At 41.7% G+C, this 19893-nt stretch overlaps 1 protein-coding gene across 2 annotated transcripts in view; it reads right to left on the reverse strand.

Moving 5' to 3' along the window:
- Positions 1 to 5634: 5634 nt before the first annotated feature.
- Positions 5635 to 19893, reverse strand: part of TNKS (tankyrase) — a 229331-nt gene continuing 215072 nt past the window's right edge. The window contains exon 27 of one of the 2 annotated variants that reach the window (XM_025393840.1): positions 5635 to 11356. In XM_025393840.1, coding sequence (XP_025249625.1) covers positions 11270 to 11356 — 87 coding nt within the window. In that variant the 3' untranslated portion in view covers positions 5635 to 11269. The remainder of the gene's footprint in view (positions 11357 to 19893) is intronic. The other variant, XM_025393841.1, reaches the window with a different exon arrangement.

Genomic DNA, 19893 nt, shown 5'->3' on the forward strand with positions numbered 1-19893 from the left:
TTCCTTTGAGAAAATTTTCTTGATTCCATTCTTCTACCAACCAAGATCAGATGCCTCTGTAATCTAAAGTACGAGATGCATATTTCATATTTCTTTCATAGTTCAGTTTGATTTAAAGATGAGTGCTTGACTGGGCACTAGGAAGACCGTGACAATGACACATGGCTGAGGTCCAAGTGGCTCACTGTGGTGGTAGAGGAAACATACAAATACCTGGATGGTGATGTAATTTAATGGAGTACCTATTGGGCACAGGTTTGACTCAAAGGGCTGAGTGGTCACATGGCACCAGGTAGGCAAGGAATGGCTTTTCTTGGAAGATATTTGAGCTGGGACTTGAAGGATTCTATGAGTGAGAAGACTTATCTCAAATTATTTTGCATTAACTTTGCATCCATTGCCTCCTTCCCCATTACTTGGGAGGTGCTCTGAGTACCATGAAGTCACACACTCTGGTCCTTGAAACTGTACTATCTGCAAGAGGACTGATGTGACAGAGGAGGAAGAGGAGTGATTGAAGGGGAGGAAACATGAGCATTGTACAACTCAAGATTCAGGTAGTGTAGTCTCTTGTACTTTATTCTAAGTATGCTCTTTTCTTCTGTGTATGTGGTTTAATTCAAGAAACTAAATGATTTATTTATTAAAATAAGTGATAAAAAGTATTTGAGCTTTTTCATTTGGTTTGGACTTTTCTGCTCTAGGAACTCAGGGATAGTCTGCCTGGTAGTATCTGTGGAGGCTACCATTGAATCAAGGTAACTTCCCACATGACGTAGTTCTCTAATCAGAATTGTGCTTTCAGAAGGTTTTGGTAGTGGGGGTGAGCAACTGCTAGTCCAGGCATGATCTCAAGGGATGAATGAGAGATTTGATGGCTGAAATATTTCTATAGGACTTAGTAGCTGTTTGTAGAAGGTTAGAAGAAAGAGGAAAGAGTGTGAAGAATTAAAGATGGTCATTTTAAGAATTAGTGTCATTGGGTGGGAATGCTATTTATAAGTCCAAATGGAAGCCAGAAGTTTGGATTCTGGTGTCTGTCTTGCCTCACTGTAGCTATGTGGCCTTCTATAAATTCTTCAGTAAAAAAGTAATGCAGCTGGACCAGGTGATCTCTAAAGACCCTTTCTGGTTCTCAGAGTCTACGAAAAGCTATTTTGCACTCCTATGCTCATCCTTCAGCATGTGGTCAGCTTAGGGTATTTGAAGGCGTTTTAACAAGATCTAGCTATACTCCATTTATTAAAGGACAGGCTGCCAGTTTATTAAAAGACAGCCTGTTCAATGCTGCTTGGAAATAGAATCAGTGTTCTATGTTTAGGGTACTGTGGCAGGTGGTATTGGGGAGCCCATGGTTCCTGCCATGAAAAAAAAATGAGCCATCTAATCAGAGACAAGTCCAAAGCATTTAGATAGTCAAGCAACTATAATCAGGGACAATAAAAGTGCAATTCCTCAGAGTAATGGATTTGAAACAGATTTAAATGAATAAAAAGTATTGGATAAACCTTTGCCTTTCTCTTACTCATGGCTGTGACCATGAGAAATGCTACTAGATGGTGATGATGAAATCAGGCTTAAGTCAACTTGAGTGGCAACCAAGATTTTTGCTCTCCTGCTATGAGAAAACCTCAGACCTCTCTTTGTTCCTTCTTTTCCTCTAAGCCTCCTACTCAAATTTTAGAAAATGTCCAACTGGCCAAGTCTTTCTATTATCAAAGATGTGGTTACTTTGATCACAGTTTGGATAGTTTCCTTACTGAACTCCTAGATACACTTACTGAATGGGAGGCCCTCCCCTGAACTCCTCCCCAACCCCCCAGCAACATTTGCCTTGGATCTATGGCAGCCTTCTAGAGTTGAATGCTAATACAGTAATAGTTTTAGGCTTTTCTTTCTGGGGATTTGGATGACTTCTGGGGTACTTTGCTATACTGTGCTCATCAACATCAACACTGATGAAGATGTAGTTGTATATACCTTGCTATGAAATAGTGTGTTCTCATTACTGCTTCAGTAAGGAGCAACCCCAGAAGATCTGGCAAGAGCTCTAAGCCAGTACAGTAGTTTGGTGACAAAAATGTTAGGGCTGATAATGGACATCTGGTTCCACTCTGCAGCACTCTGGGCTTCAATTAGGCAGAAAATTCTTTTTTTTTTTTTTGGAGATGGAGTCTTGCTCTGTTGCCCAGGCTGGAGTGTGGTGGCATGATCTCAGCTCACTGCAAGCTCCGTCTCCCGGGTTCACACCATTCTCCTGCCTCAGCCTCCCAAGTAGCTGGGACTACAGGTGCATGCTGCCACACCTGGCTAATGCTTTGTATTTTTTTTAGTAGAGATGGGGTTTCACTGTGTTAGCCAGGATGGTCTCAATCTCCTGATCTCGTGATCTGCCCGCCTCAGCCTCCCAAAGTGCTGGGATTACAGGCATGCGCCACTGTGCCCAGCCAGCAGAAAATTCTTTAAGGGGTCTGAGCCAGTCATAGATATGCTTTCTTCTAATCTCCCATTCTAGCCAATCAAGTACTTTTTCTTAGGGGCCAGAATGGAAAGCCAGTTTTCAGATTCAAAAAAAAAAAGAACATACTATGCAAGTTAACTCATTTAATTCTCACGGCAACTCTATGAAATAGTAGTAGTAGTAGTTGTATACTAATTTTTAATGATGAGGAAACTGAGACCCAAGAAGCATAAGGAAATTCTCGAGGTCACATGGCTAGTAAGTGGTGAAACCACGCTATGAACTTAGGCCTTCCAATGGCAGGACTGGGAGTTTTAATCCTACAGTCTTTCAGCTAACTAGTTATGAAATTGACCCAACATTTGCATACACAATTGTTTTTGGATAAGCATAGAAATGGACACTTCTGCTCTTAAAGCTCAAAACATATTTGTTTTATCTTAGTTCCTTCCTCAGGACAGTATCCCTCAGGCCTCTCAAAAAGTATCAAAGAACTGAAACTCACCAGATCAACACATCCAGACAGTGATATGCCCAACCCCTCAATCATCATGATTGCTTCCTTGCCTCTCCCTAGTTCCTGTTTTCTTACACATTTCTTCCCTGCTATATAAACCGCTAGTTTTAGTTAGGGAGATGAATTTGAGACTGAACTCCCATCTCCTTGGCTGCAGCACCCGATTAAAGCCTTCTTCCTTGGCAATACTCATCATGTCAGTCATTGGCTTTCTGTGCGGCAAGCAGCAGGGCCTAGATCAAACCCCAGGTGTTTTGGTAACAGTCACACTAACAGACTAGACACCTAAAATTCTCATTGTTCTACTTCCATCTTCTCCTCAGACCCCAAAAGCATTCAATTTGTGTCACCTTGTACATCTTTTAAGTAGTCCTAAATTAAATAACCATATGGCAGCCAGTATTCCTACTTGACAGATGAAAGGTAGAGACATGGCCTTCATAGAAATGCCTTGGAGTTATGAAGCAATTCTGTACTGTAGGGCAAGCACTGGTTTCCTGCCTTCAGCCTCTACATACTCCCAATGACTCATAAGCACGGTTACCTTATACCTTATACTTTGTGTTACATACCACTGATTTGTAGGCAAAATTATGAAAGTACAGGTGAATAGACTTATTTTACAAATGGGTCCTTGGGCAGGAATAGTATGCCAAGAATCATATTAACAAAATTAACATCTTTCATATTGTCTAATGCAAAGTTGTTTTATTAGCACTGTATGGTAGTTGGTAGAAATGAAGACGTACACACCACCCCCTTTTCCACTGTTTTTTTTTTACATATCCAAGTGTTCAGAGCTGATACCAACCAGAAAACCTGACAGTTAGGTTCCAACTTAATGGAAATAGATGACCCAACTTTCATTATTTCCAATATAGTGTCAGGTGCTCTTTCAGCTTGGAGGCCTATTGTACAGTCTTATAAGATAATGACGAAAAGTGGACCTAGCCAAATGATAAAGGTTGACAGGTGCTATAAATAGGACACGCTGCCTCTAATGAGAGAAACTAGGTCACAGCATCCAAACACTCAACGTAGACAATATAATCCAAAAACGGTTCTTCAAAACTGGCTACCCAAGAAGCACTCATCCCTTTAATAGGATCTAGTTTTCTAGCAAGTAATTTCCTTCAGAAAATAAACCCAATCCAGCAAGTGATTTACAGCTGCCCCTCCCCACTTCCCCCAATCCCCTACCCACAGTGGTTGATACTATAAAAGCAGGCCCTTGGAATAGGTCTGTGTCATAAACCAACCCAGGCTGTTGAAATTCTAAGTTGCTGTTTTATATTCCACTTGCTTTTTGTGCACAATTCAGATAATTTCTATTTCTATAACCCTTTCTATAACGCCTTATTCCCAAAACTGTCCCCTCTATAATTTCCCTTTCTATAACCAAAAGGCAACACCTGATTCTAATGGCATTCAGAATCTGATTGTCGTGTGAGACACTGACATAAAATCATGTGGTGGAGTCAAGTCTGTGTTTTCATTCTTGCTTAAACACTGAAACTCCATCTGTGATTGGTGATTGGTACATAGCAACTGGTAATTAATCTTTTTTTTTTTTTTTTTTTTTTTTTGAGATGGAGTCTTACTCTGTCGCCTAGGCTGTAGTGCAGTGGCGTGATCTTGGCTCACTGCAAGCTCCACCTCCTGGGTTCACGCCATTCTCCTGCCTCAGCCTCCCAAGTAGCTGGGACTACAGGCGCCCGCCACCATGCCCGGTTAATTTTTTGTATTTTTTTTAGTAGAGATGGGGTTTCACCGTGTTAGCCAGGATGGTCTCGATCTCCTGACTTCGTGATCTGCCTGCCTCAGCCTCCCAAAGTGCTGGAATTACAGGCGTGAGCCACCGTACCCGGCCATCTGGTATTCAGTCTTATAGTGGAAGGCATTCTGGGATATAACATAACTAATTTAACTACTTCCAGTTTCACTTCCTCACCTGCAAAACAGAATTAAAAGGCCAGTTTTGCAAAGTTTTTGGGGTTAATGAAAATGTGTGTATACAAAGTACTTGGTTCATGTAGGGCCTCAGTGATGGTTCTTGTTATTTGCAGGGTTACTAGAGCACTTCCATGTATTTATGTCTCTTTGTCGCTCTGACAATGCCTCTGGCAAAAGAAGTTAATGTTCAGATAAAATTCTAGTTTCAAATTTGCTATGTAATGGATCCCTAGGCATGGAGGAAGAAGAGGGGAAGAATGGAAGGATCTTCTTAGTCCTCTGCTCCAGGCCCTGTGCTAGGTAGTTAATACTGTTACATGAAGTGGGTGTTCTTCCCCTCCCTCTCCCCCAAGAGGTGGACAGGGTGAGTCTCTGAGCAATCATGTTGTGCAAGGCCTCTGGGCTGCCTTTGGACCCGGCATGAGGTCTGACTCTAAGGTGCCAGCCTGTTTAAGAGAGATTTCTGAAAGGAACCCGTGTTGCTCCTGCTATCGCAGAAGTTATTCATTGACTCCCATGTGGGCTGAGAGGTGAGGATAAGTCACTTAAAACCCAGGTCTCACGGGAAGATGGAGAGGGAGGGCTGGTATTTGTATTCTGACAGTTTTTTCAGGTCAGTTGTGTTAAGGTTGGTCAGGCAGAAATGAACAAGCAGGGCAAAATGAAAATACTTAAGAGTTAACTGCTATCCACACAAGTGTATTTTAAAAATGGTTTTATTGAATATTAATCAATTACAAGTACAGTGAGCTAGACATTAAGCCAAAGCACAATTGCAGGTTAAATATAATCACAAAGATGTCTTAAATAGAAACCCGCCAGGCAGGCAGGTTACGTTCCTTGATGCCTTCCTTTGGAAAGAAGTGGAGGGGGAGGGAAAAAGGACTTCTATTTCAGGTGACAAGATGATGATGACCAGAGGAGTTTAACATGCTGTAGGTGATTTTCCATGACCAAATCTGTTGGAATGCCAGACTTAGAAAACCAAACAATGAAAAAATCCAGCATGCTCAGTTACATTTGAGTTTCAAATAACGAATGCTTTTATCGTAAATATACGCCAAATATTGCATGAAACATTCTTAAGCGAAATTGTTTCTCTGAAATTCAAACTTAACTGGGCATCTTGTACTTTATCTGACAATCCTACAAATAGATAAATGCAAAAAAGAGAGGAGAGGGGGTTGGAACCCCTGCCACTGGTGGGTCACACAGAGACTAAAAATAAAAACACCACCAATAATGAACCAAAGAGTCACTACACTGGTTACTTACACAGACTAACATCACAATGAGAAAATACAATTACTACTCTGAGTGCTGTTGCCGGGCAACACTCCACATTTCCTCAAAGCTGGTTTTGTAAATGTTTTGAGAAATCTTGATAAAAGTACCTTTTTAGTTTGTAGGTATCAAAGACAAATATTACTACTACAAAGATAAGATGAGCTTGAAACCATGGGAGCAGAAGCAGGTGTTATATGCACATGAAGAGTTTAAATGTTTGGTGTCATGGAGACGATGTTTACACAGTCAAGGTCATCTTCTAGGTCTAGGCTATTGGCCTCAAAGATCTGTGTTCTTTCCTAACTTTGACTGCACTTTCTAGCCTTTCATCCTGAACTTTGGGAGGGGTGCACGGGTGTGTGAGGGACACCCCACTACCAGGGTTCAACTGCATTTCTCTGCAAACACTCTGAATCAACACAAGGGCTTTCAGGGCTGCCTGCAGAAATGGGTAGACTGATAAAAAAGAAATCACAGAACAATCTGAATTCTGGAACGTGAGAGAAACCTCTTTGAAAGGATGGGTGGTAGGGCAGGTGCGAAGATGTGACAAGTAAAGCAAAAAAGAATGTGAAAGAAGGAAAAGCAGAAATGCAATCTACGGTGTGAATGTTATTTCAGAGGAGGCAGAACTCTCTGGCAATGTATACAACTGGTCATACTACGACCATATTTGGCCGTACAAAGTATATAAAATCTTTAGCTTCCTCTAGGTTTTCACTTAAGTATAACCATAGTTTACATTTTAAAACAATTAAAAAACACAGCTTGCATATCACTCATATTCTACAATGTATCACAGCGGTTGTTGTATCCCCACATACACAATTGAATAGGCTTTGAAATCTTTCCAGCATTTCTCCAAACCAGAAATCTGGTAGCTGAGGAATTTCCGATATGGAGAAATTGAAATGGATTAATTTTAATCAGCTCCATTGCATGTAAGGGAATATTACTTATGAAATATACCATCATAAAACAAGATGAACAGGTATGAAACACATGGAGACATGGCCGACTCACTGACACACCTTTCAAACACTAAGAAATGGGACTACAATGTTTTATGTATTAAAATATAAAAGGTTAAAAAGTTTCTGCCATAGTTAAGGCTTTCTAGAGGAGAAAAATTTAATTGTCTCTTAATAGCAGAATGCACACGTTGCTGAAGAAGCCTCATGTTTTAGAGTAGTATTTTTTTAATGCATTTCCTTTTCATATGCTAGATGTGTACAGTAGCTCAAACATCACTTTCACAATTACTTTCTTTTCACTTCTCTGTCACTGATCTGACACTAAACAAATTTAACTTTACTCTTTAAATACATTTCTGACATGAAATCCTAATGTCAGTTGTGAATACCTGCCAAATTAGTAAGGTCTATAGCTTTATGTGAGATAATCAGTCCAACAGAAAACACAGTAAGAAGGCTATTTGTCACAGATACCACACAAATGGGATTCGGACACAATAGGGGAAAGGTGTTTGAAAATACACACCACTTCTGTTTGCAAGGCCATTTACAGGAATCCAGATAGTGCACGTTTAAAAAGGCGGGGGTGGGGACAATGCCCAATAACCCTTCGTGCGATTGGCAGAGCCACTGAAACAGAGAAAACCTAGACAACGTATTGCGTTCTAATGCCGTTCTCCAGCAGAAATCATATTTTTATTTTATTTTTTGTAAAACGGATACAATAATAGAACGTTAACCTACATTACTTTATTTGCTTGCCATATTCAGGCATTTCTCTGTATATTTCAATGCACTTTGCTATTTTGAGAGCAAAGGGAAATCAGTCTAGCCACTAAATCAAGCTCAAAGGAGTATAAGGATGCTATTTCGTGAAAACATCCTAATGTTGATTCTACTTATGCTGCTTGAAAAGCTAGAAACTCCAAACTCCACGAAGGAAAAGGAAAGCAAGAATCCTGGTCGCACTGCTGTTATTTTGCATAGAATCAAAACTCTGGGTTCCATGCTGTCATTTGTTAACAAAGCGGCAGAGTGTTCTGAGCAAAGCGCATGAGGCCTAATACCCATTCCTGGTTGCGATACAAAAACTAAGAGGTATCTGGTCTCCTTTTTTTAAGACCCAAGATGAGGGAGGAGAAAATGAATGGAGTCAAAGGTCATTGCTGGAGCTCATTTTAATTCCAGACTAGTAATTTAGGGAACAGGGAAGGAGGTCAAATACAAGGAGAAAATTTCAGGACCAGGGCACTTAATTTATGCCTGAGTCAAGTATCCAGTTGGCCAACAACAGGTAAACTGGCACCATCAGGTCTGCAGAAGCCCTTTAGTTTTGGAACTTGGGTAAAGCTGGTGGAGACGTTCAGATTCTTTCTTCCATGTGGTTAGGGAAACAGAGGGGCCATTTTGGGGTAGGCCTAATTGGATGATCCTAACTTGCTAGTATTTCTATATGGTACATATACAAAAAATAAAAGGCTTCGGCCTAATTTAATGCCATGCTTTTATATTGGAAAGGGTTCTTCATACAGCTACAGATGAAAATCCCAAATGTAATCAACTTTTGCTAACTTTTGAGTGCACTCATGATGACCTTTGGTTTTCAAGTTCTGAAAAAAATGTATTTGGCTCCTGTGATATATCCATTAACCCACTCTCTTAAGCAGATGAGTAATATATGCACACTCTTTCAAGAACTACTATATACTTGAATCATTATAAGACAAGAAGCACCGCAAATGTCTTCCTTACACAGTACCTTCACTTGGCACACAGAACATAAGACATAGAACACTGGCAGTTTAAATCTTGAACCACAGTTTAACTTCTCAAGTGTAAGGACCAAGATGAAAACTGGCGCATCCATTAATCTAGTTAGTATGATGGAAACAACATACAACCACAGTTAGGTAGTGGTTTATCTTTTTAATGAAGCTATAAAGCTTTCCATATCTATATCATATTAACTCTTTTACTTAACTAAAAATCACAGCTGTATTTATCATTTTAAACTACGTCTGGGGAAGGTAAGTAATACACACTTGACAGCTACTGAAAACTACACAGATGGCAATTTCTTCAACCCTTTGTTACAGCAAAAGAGAAGTAAAGAGGGGGAAAAAAATCCCTCTTAATGAATATCAACTCTCAAAGCTTCATATGGAATTCCAGTGCTATTAAACAAGTAGCCAAGACACACACACCCAGCTTGGGTCACTGAAACTTCAAAAGAAGCAAAAACTGAGGCGAATTCTTGATTTCATTTTGAGCACCCATGCAAGATTCAGCTACAAAAATTCAAACTAGTCTGGATGCCCAGTTCCAGCACTGGGTTGAAGCCAAAATGAAAGCAAAATGTGTGTATTTTAAGAGTCTATGTCTAGAAGTTTTGCATGTAACCATTTTACTTTGCTTCAGGAGATTAAAGGAGGTCACATCACAGCTTAATCACCTTGCATTAAACCCATCGTTTTCAGGGCTTTAAATTGCAACGGCAAGTTTGTGTCCCACTGTCTTTCCTGTTCCTCCTCGTGTTTGTATTTCTTTTGCTTCAAAGCAGAGTAGATGCACAGTATATCAAGTAAATAAGTTAGTGCACTCAATTCATATTCAGTTAAGGTGAAAAGGGCAAGTGTAAGAACTATTTAAGGGATACTTTTTTTTTTTATAAATGTCAATGGCACTTGGTAAATGTTGATGAAAATAAATAGCAATTTCACAAAGAAAATTGTATGGTATTTCTTTCTCACCTTCACTTAAAAAAATAACGGAAAGGGCTTTGGTTTCCATTTTTGTTCTCCTTGTCTAAATACACTAAGTAGTTTGAAGAAATGGTTCAAAAATTTAATGCAAGGATCTTTATGAACTATTTGAAGCATGCCACTCAAAATAAACCCCAAATCTGGAGTAAACAAAAAAGTCCTTGCATTTGTGTGTTATCTATCCACTATTCGGGTCTGAATCCCAGCTTTCTCAACTAAAGAAACAATAAAGTGGTATTTTTGTGACTCTAATGAAGTACAGTAATTTCACTGACTTTTGAAATAAGGCAGCTAATTTGGAGGGGGTAACAATCCCAACAGTACAGATTAAGGGAAGGGAAGCATTTACTTTCTGGAGGCATCCCCTGGGTCCACTGGGGCTGCAATGATACAGAACCACACGCTCTTCATCCTCCTTAATGCAGCTCCTCCTTCACAGTCTCCCCAGTTTTTCACCTTGGAACTCAAGCCTGTGTCAGCCTGCATCTCCAGTACTGTCCCGAAGACCTCTGTGGCAGGCTTGTATTGGAGAGAGCAAGTGGCCTTCACCGGCTTTGACTTCTCTGAATTTAGGAGTTCCTAAGTCAGGTTGGTGTTTGTACCCTTCCCTTGTAAGATAGGCCGATTCATAAAGGGATACTGAAACTTGATGTTTTTTCCTTTTCATCTCAATTTATGTTAATGAGATGTGCAGCTACACAGAACAATACAAAGATTGTTTTCAGTGGAAACTGAATCCTGCTCAGCCAGAAGCTTGGGTTGCTAATGATTTTGTCAGCGTGACTTTGTGCAAAATATCCTCAAGAAGGCTCTGGCTCATTTTCAAAGTAACCAAAAAACCCACAAAAACCAAAAACCAAACAAACAATAGCCAGTGATGCATGTCTGGCAAATCAAAAACAAGCCTGTCGCCTGTCATATGTGTGTATTTGTTATATACACGTGTCATGCATAACAAAACAAATGTAGTGTGTGAATCGTGAACATCTGAAAAAGCATTGGTTATGTTTTCTTATTTCCCATTTCCAAGTCTAGATCAAAGTGATCTTGTTTTAGAAACGGATAATTGCAATGAAAATGAGCCTGAGATATGTTAAAAGGCCGCCCCTGTAAACATTTCCTCAAAGGGAACAGTAGCAGTTGAGTATGTATCAGTTACTCATACTATTCATCACTATAGCAATGCTTTATCAAAGACAAACAGCTTATTTCTAGGCTGTCAGGGACTTCTAGAATATTGATGTTGTTGTGAGAAACAATCCTCTGTAATCCAGTCCCAGGCTGAATCTGATCCGGCTTCACCAGCAGGCATTCACTAGGTCTTCTGCTCTGCGGCTGTTGCGGTCTGGGAAGGCGCCTCTGGCTTCATGATCTGGTAAGTGATGAGATACTCTGGGTATGCCTAGGAAGGACAAGAAGAAAAACAGATCATGCTTCTAGTAGGCACAATATTAAAGCCTTACTGAATGTGGAAGCCTCAAAGGCTGTTAATCGTGACCAATATTCTATATAGACTCAGTCTCTTAATAGGCGCCTGAACAATTTGGAGGTTCACCTACTTAACTGTAGATAAATGTGTATAAACCCTACAATCTAGAAAACTGAATGTTACTTCTACTTTGAATACTGTAAATTAAACTCCATTCATCCCTCATTAGAGAGCCATGTGGCATAAGTAGGGAAACTGAGGCCCAAGGCAGCACTAATATCTTTCTTTTTCACCTCACAGAGCATTAGTGTTGTCACGCAGTGTGTGTTCAATAAAAGCTTGCTAAAGGAAAGAAAAATTTTGCCAAATCAAATCCAAATTAATCATAGAAGATGATGTAACCCACTGAGCTAGAAGGAATACAGGTGAGATGTACTGAGTCACCAATAACCTAGAAACAACAGTTTGGGAACAATTTTTAAAAACTGACTACTCAAAGGCATCATTTACAGGAAAGATAGGGGCTCCAATTTAGACTGGCCTCCTTCATATTCTCTTTCTCTTTTTTCTTGCAATCAGTAAAACACGAGGCTGTGTCTGGAATGGGAAGAGCACTTCTTAGTGGGAGCAGGAAAAAGGCTGATCAGAGGAAGCTGCTGAAAGCCTCAACCAGAAATCGCCATGAAGGCAGCAATTTGGAAGGAAAGGTAGGACACCCCTTAGTGAGCAGACTACACAGGAATTCTTCAGCCCTAACTATCACATGATGATGAAGCTAGACTCAGTAGTTCAGAGTGGTCTGTGACTAAAAAAAAAAATTCTTGGGTGAGCAAAGTGTTTTGGGGACCAAAAATAGTTTGTTCAATGCTGACCAACAAATTGCTTGCATATAGATACAGGATAAGATAATAAAAAGAATGAAGGACAAGTAAAAACTGAACTTTAATATTTAAAATGTAGAAATAAACATGTGATAGATTTACTGAATAATTTATAGCTATACCCCTTGACTTGGGAGACAGAAACATACAGCAGACACATACAGCTGTGCCTCAGCTCTCCTCATCTGTAACTATTAAGATATAATATTAGGATTATATCCTAACATTTAAAATTAAGTATTTTATATTTAATAATATTAGGATTTTTGTGAGATAATATTTAATATTAATGTTAGGCCGGGTGCGATGGCTCACGCCTGTAATCTCAGCACTTTGGGAGGCTGAGGTGGGCGGATCACGAGGTCAGGAGATTGAGACCATCCTGGCTAACATGGTGAAATCCTGTCTCTACTAAAAATATAAAACATTAGCCGGGCGCGGTGGCGGGCGCCTGTAGTCCCAGCTACTCGGGAGGCTGAGGCAGGAGAATGGTGTGAACCCGGAAGGCGGAGCTTGCAGTGAGCCGAGATCGCGCCACTGCACTCCAGCCTGGGCGACAGAGCGAGTGAGACTCTGTCTCAAAACAAACAAAAAAAATTAATGTTAATATTAGAATTTTTGTGAAATATTTAATATTAATGTTAATATTTTAATAGGATGTTTGTGAGATAAATTTAATATTAGTGTTAACATTTAGTAATATTAGGATTTTTGTGAGAACTAAATGCAAAAGTCTTAGAAGAGGTTTGACATAGTAAGGATCTATTATTGTTATTCTTTTTATTAGTATTATTCATTAGAGAGTACTCCCTCCTAAAAGGTCTCAGCAAGGACTTTAAAAAGAACAAAAAATATTAATATGTTAAGTTCTGTCTATATATATATAAGGAATCATTCATAATATTATTTTCCATAATTCCAGTCTGCTCTGATTTTAGTTAAAAATAGCAACAGTTTCTATTTTAGTACATTTGGTGGGAAGAAACCAAGATTGAGAATCTCTCCTGACTTTCCAATCTGAAGTCTCAGTAACCAGTTTGTACTTTTATTTCTGTGAGAATATTATAGTTTCTCACAAAAGAAACTATTTGTAGTTTTTTTTAGTAGAGATGGGGTTTCATCGTGTTAGCCAGGATAGAACACATGGTGTGAGACGTGGACCCTGCTGTGAAGGAACTTACCATGCAGACAGACAGAAACAGGAGAAAGGTAAAAAGAACACAGGCTGGCAAATGCTGAGTGTCAAAAATGAGTGGACACCCACTCCTACTTCCTTGTGTCCCAGTGAAGTTTAATATCTATAATACTTTCTATGACACATTATTTTACTTGCGGAAAAGTTGTTGAAGCAAAGGAGTCAGTGCCAATGTCTGCATTTAGGTAGCTCATGATTTACAGTGATCCCTGACACACATCCATTTTAGTCAGGCAGATTCTAAGATTCTAATGGCATGAATTACTTAGAGGTCCTTATCGAAGTGCTCCCGGTTCCTAATGATTAGGCTACCGAATTGTTTCTGTGTGCCCTTTAAGATACTAATTAATCACATCACAGTCCAGAGGATTAAAGGCAAGGGAATTACTAAACTGCACAACTAGAAGGGCCTAAGATGAACCAAAAACCATCATTTTCTGTCAAGTCACTTTAAATCCACACTGGTTATACAAGCATTGTGTGTGTGTGTGTGTGTGTGTGTGTATGTATGTGTTTAATACAAAACTACTTTTGCTAACTCATTTTCTGAAATTTCTTCTTAATCCAAATCCCTAACACTAAAATTTAAATTCAAATACTCTCAGTTTATGTCTCATAGAGGTGAGGAAGGGACCGTCATGCTCTCTTGAATGATTCTGTATGTTTGGAAACCATTTTAGAAATCATTCTCTTCTATAGTCTTTTCTTCTCGGGTTAAGTAATTCTGCCTTGTTCACATCAGTTCAGTAAAGTAGGTGAAATCTCTGGAGCAGAGAACACCTCGCCTTCATGTCTAATGTGAAGTTTAAAGTACAACATATACAAATACCACTGACAGCTTAAGTCCAATCATATGTTATAATCAGAGCCTTTTTTCTTTCCAAGTACAGTTCAGTTAACCTTCAATGTATCTTTTCAATCTTCAAGAAAGAAACAATCTCACCAATTACAAATACTACTACTCAAATCAATCCTCAATCAAAAACACATCAAACATTTGTGTGTTTTTGAAAGTGTTAAACGTTAAGAGTGAAAGATGATTTAGAGTATGACTAAGGAGAATGAAATAAAAGTTAGCAAAGGAAATCTTCCCTATAAAATCAGCAAAAACTGCTCATGAGAAAGCAATTAGTAGACACTACAGTTAACATGATCCATGTGTACAAGTATACCTGAATACGGAAGCGCAATTATCCTCTCCTGAAATAAAATAAAGGCTGAGTGCATTTCATTATTCAAGCTTTTTTTCTTTCAAATAAGTTTTGTACTAATCACTCTCTAAAATTATTTCATGAGACTCTGACTAAATTATCAAGTCAAATTTTACCTGGGAGATGGTTAATCAGTAAATTTCAGAAAAGTAAACTTATACTTATCTTCTAAGTGTTCCTTATTATTTCTTTGTACCCAACTATGAAAGAAATATTTACTACTACAGATAACTTATATTTAAAATACATGATAAAGAGAACTGAAACCACTCATTAATGCCCAGTGATAACCATCTTATGTTGTGGGTGAATCAGAGATAACTTATAGTATATTTAAAATATATGGTAAAGAGAACTGAAACTACTCATTATCACCCAGTGATAACCATATTCTTATGTTGTGGGTGAATAAATCACTCATTAATACCTGGTGATGACCATATTCTTATGTTGTGGGTGAATCTATCTTTGGTATACATTATGTAAATGTTAAAAAATACCAGACATATGAATATATTAAAATTTATTTAACAATTCTACTTTTGCTGAATATTTAGGTTGTTTAAATTTTTTATTATGATAATCAAGACAGTGACGACTATCCATATATTCATGTATATAGTGTGTGTGTAACTATCACTAATTATTCCAATACAAATTTCTAGAAGTATAATTACTGAATAAAAGTAAAAAAAAAGCATCTTCTCTAGAAGTTTAAGGTTTATGATTTAAACAGAAAAACATGACAAACTTATTCCTCCCTTTTAAAAAACTTTTTATTTGGAAACAGCTGCCAACTTACAAGTAAGTTGCAAAAATTAAAATGGTACCAAAAATAGCAGCTACATAACCTTACCCAGATCTACCTTTGGGAAGGTTTTATTTATCTCATTTATCATTTGCACCTTCCCTATCTCTGTTTGCACCTTCCCTATCTCTGTATACTAGATACATCCACACCCACATACACTCCTGCACACATACACAAACACACATGCATTTTCCCTGAAACTTTTACAAGTTACATACATCATCATGGTCCTTTATCCCTAAATATGCCAGTATATATTTTCTAAGCATAGAGATATTGCCTTACGTAAGTACAGAATCAACCTTATAATTTTACATTGATATAATCCTTTCATTTAATATCCATATTCCAATTCTGTCAGTTGATCTAATAATGTACTTTCTCTTCCAATATTGGCTGCAGTCTGGGGGCAGAAAGATCACTTCGTTTTCATGTCTCTTGGGCCTCATGTCATCTGGGAAGTTAGCACTGCCTTTCTCTGTCTTTTAACGCTTTTGAAGAATACAGTCTTTCCACATTAAAGAAAGTAAAACATTCCTCATTTTGATTAGACTTACATCATGTATTTTTGGCTGGAATGCTGCAGAGATGTCGTGCCTTTAGTGCATCCACCTAGAGAGACAATATAAGCCTATCTGTCCCTCACTGGTGATGTTGATTTTGATTATCTGGTCAAGGCATTGTCCCCTTTCTCCAATATATAATGACTACTCCCCCCAGCCCACTTTGAAAGTAAGTTTGTAGTAAGAATATCATGCAAATATTCTTCTTCTTAGTGGAATAATCCCCATATTTAGCATCCATTAATAATTCCTGCCTGGTCTAATAATGGGTACATGATGAGTCCCATGTCATCCCTCCCTCTCTCCTTCCCTGTTTCTCCCTCCTTCCCCCCTCCCCTTCCATCCCTCTTTCTCCCTCCCCCATCCCTCTTTCTCCCTCCCCCATCCCTCTGCCTATCCCTTCTTCCCTCCCCCATTTCTCCCTCCATCCCTCTCTCACTCCCTTTCCCTCCCTTTCTACCCTTCTTTCCCTCTGCCTCCCTGTACCTCTTTCTCCCCTCTCTCTTGCTCTCCCTCCCTCCCCCTCTCTTTCCCTCACTGCATGCTCCTCACTCATTCCCTCGTCCCTCTCTCCCACCCTCTGTTCTCCCTCCCTCTTTCCCTCCATCTCCCTTCCCTCCTCCTCCCTCCCTCTCTCTCTCACTCCCATCCTTCCTCTCTTTCTCCCTTCCTCTCTTTCTCCCTCCCTTCCTTCTGCTCTCTCTCCCCCTCTTCCTTCCCCTCTCCCTTCCTTCCTCTTTCTCCCTTCCTCCCTCTCTCCCTCCTGTTGTTTCTCTCCCTCCCTCCCTGTCTGTCCCTCTCTTCCTTCCTCTCTCTCCCTCCTTTCCTTCCTTCTTTCTCTTCCTTCCTCTCTCTAGCCCTCCCTCCCTTCCCCATCTCTCTCCCTTCCTCCCTCTCTCAATTCCTTCCTCCTCTTTCTCCCTCCATTCCTCCCTCTCTGTCCCTCCTTCCCTCTCTCCCTTTTCTCTCTCCCTCCCTCCCTTTTTCTCTGTCCCTCCCCGTTCCCTCCCTTCTCTCTCTTCCTCCCTACTTTCCTCTCTCTCCTTCCCTTCCTCCCCACCTTCCTTTTTCTCTCTCCTTCCTCCATTCCTTCTTCTTTCTCCCTCCATTCCTCCCTTTCTCTGTCCCTCCCTCCCCTTCTCTTTCCATCTTCCTCTCTTCCTTCCTCTCTCAACCCCTTCCTCCCTTTCTCCCTCCATTCCTCCCTCTTTATCTGTTCCTCCCTCCTTCTCTCTCTCCCTGTCTTCCTTTCTCTCCCCTCCTTCCTTCCCCTCTCCCTCCTTTTATTCGTCTCTCTCTCCCTCCCTTCCTTTCCCTCCCTTTATTCGTCTCTCTCCTTGTCTTCCTTTCTCTCTCTCTCACTCCATCCCTTCCTTCCTCTCTCTCCCTCCCTTTCTTTCTCATTCCCTCCCTCCCTACCTTCTTCTCCCTCTCTTCCTTCCTTCCTCTCTCTCCCATGTCTTTTGCTCTCTCCCTCCCTTCCTGCCTCTCTCCCTCCCCACCTTTTCTCTCCCTCCCTTTCTCACTTCCTTACCCTCTCTCCTTCTCTTCCCCCTCCCTCTCTCGTTCCTTCCCTCCCTCCTTCCTCCCCCCCTTCCTCTCTCTTCATTTCCTCCCTCCCATCCTTCCTCTCTCTCCCTCTCTTCCTTCCTCATTCTCTCCCTCCCTCCTCCCTCTCTTCCTTTCCTTCCTCCCTCCCTTTCCTTCCCTTCCTCCCTCCCTTTCCTTCCTCTCTCTCTCACTCCTTCCCTCTCTCTCCTTCCCTTCTACCCGTCCCTCCCTTCGTCCCTCCATTCCTTCCTCTCTCCCTTCCTCTCTCCCTCCCTTACTTTCTCCCTTCCTCTCTCCTGCTCTGCCTCCCTCCCTATCTCTTTCTCACTACCTTCCTCTGTCCCCCTCCCTCTCTTCCTCTCCCCTTCCTTCCTCTTTTTCTCCCTCTTTCTCTCTCCCTGCCTTCCATTCTCCCTCACTTCCTCTCCCTCCCTTCCTTCTGCTCCCCTCAGTCCCTCCCTCCTTTCTCCCTCCTTTCTCTCTAGCCCTCGCTGCTCCCTTCCTTCCTCTTCGCCCTCCCTTCCTTCCTCTCTCCATTCCTTCTGCTCTCCCTCCCTTTCTACCTGTATCTCCCTCCCTTCCTCCATTCCTCCCTCTTTCTCTGTCCCTCCTTCCCTTCCTTCTCTCCCTCTCTTCTCTCCCTTCCTTCCGCTCTCCCTCGCTCTCTCCCTTTTTCTCTCTCCCTCCTTCTCTCTCCCTCCCTCTCTCTTCCTCCCTCCTTCCCTTCCGCTCTCTAGCTCTCCCTCCCTTCCTCTTTCTCCCTTCATTCCCCCTCCCTTCTCCTCTCTTCCTCCCTTCCTTTTTCTCTCTCCTTCCTCCAATCCTTCATGTCTCGCACTCTCGCCCTCCCTTCCTTCCTCTCCCCCTCCCTCCTTTCTTTCCTCTCTTCTTGTCTCCCTCCTTTCCTCTCTTCTTGTCTCCCTCCTTTCCTCTCTTGCTCCCTCCGTTGCTTCCTCTCTCGCTTTCTCCCTTTCTTCCTCTTTCTGTTTCTCCCTTCCTTCCTCTCTCCTCTCTCCCTTTCTCCCTTCCTTCCTCTCTCCCTTTCTCCCTTCCTTCCTCTCTCTCTCCCCCTCTCCCTTCCTTCCTCTCTCCCCTTCTTTCCCTCCCTTCCTTCATCTCTCCCTCTCTTCCTCTCTCTCCCTCCTTCCCTTCCTTAGTCTCTCTCTCCCTTTCCCTCCCTCTCTCAATTCCTTCCCCCTCCTCTTTCTCTTTCCCTTCCTCTCTCTCTCCCTCCCTTCCTTCTGCTCACCCTTGCTTTCTCCCTCCCTCCCTTATCTCTCTTTCCCCATCTCTCCTTCCCTCTGTCTCCCTTCATCCCTTCCCTGTTCCCTCCCTTCTCTCTCTTCCTCCCTACCTTCTTCTCTCTCCTTCCTCCATTCCTTCTTTCTCCCTCCATTCCTCCCTTTCTCTGTCCCTCCCTCCCCTTCTCTTTCCCTCCATCTTCCTCTCTCTCCCTCTTCCTTCTGCTCTCCTTCCCTACCTTCTTCTCTCTCTTCCTTCCTCTCAATCCCTTCCTCCCTCTTTCTCCCTCCCTTCCTCCCTCCTTCCCTCTCTCCCTGTCTTCCTCTCTCCCATCCTTCCTTCCCCTCTCCCTCCCTCCTTTCTTGTCTCTCTCCCTGCCTCCCTTCCTCTCCCTCCTCTCCCTCCCTTTATTCGTCTCTTTCCCTCCCTTCCTTCCTTTCCCTCCCTTCCTTCCTTTCCCTCCCTTTATTCATCTCTTTCCCCATCTTTGTTCCTCTCTCCCTCCCTTCCTTATTCTTGCTCCCTCCCTCCCTTCCTCACACTCTCCCTCTCCCTCCCCCTCCCTTCCTTTCTCTCGCTCGCTCCATCCCTTCCTTCCTCTTTCTCCCTTCCTCTCTCTACCTCCCTTTCTTTCTCATTCCCTCCCTCCCTTCTTGTCTCTCCCTCTCTGCCTTTCATGTCTTTTGCTCTCCCCCTCCCTTCCTTCCTGCCTCTCTCCCTCCCTATCTCCTTCCTCCCCACCCTTTCTCTCCCTCCTCTCCCTCATTTCCTTCCTTTCCTTCCTCTCTCCCTCCCTCCCTTTGTTTCTCACTTCTTACTCTCTCTCCTTCTCTTCCCTCTCCCTCTCATTCCTTCCCTCCCTCTCATTCCTTCCCTCCCTCTATCCCTTCCCTCCCTCTATCCCTCTTTCTATCCCACCCTCCCTCCCTCTTCCTTCTTCCCTCCCTCTCCTTCCCTTCTACCTCTCCCTCCTTCCCTTCCTTCTGTCTCTACCTTCCTCTCTGTCACCCTCCCTCTCTTCCTCCCTTTCTCTCTCCCCGCCTTCCATTCTCCCTC

Source organism: Theropithecus gelada, chromosome 8 (genome assembly GCF_003255815.1).
Source record: "Theropithecus gelada isolate Dixy chromosome 8, Tgel_1.0, whole genome shotgun sequence".
NCBI classification, from domain to species: domain Eukaryota; kingdom Metazoa; phylum Chordata; class Mammalia; order Primates; family Cercopithecidae; genus Theropithecus; species Theropithecus gelada.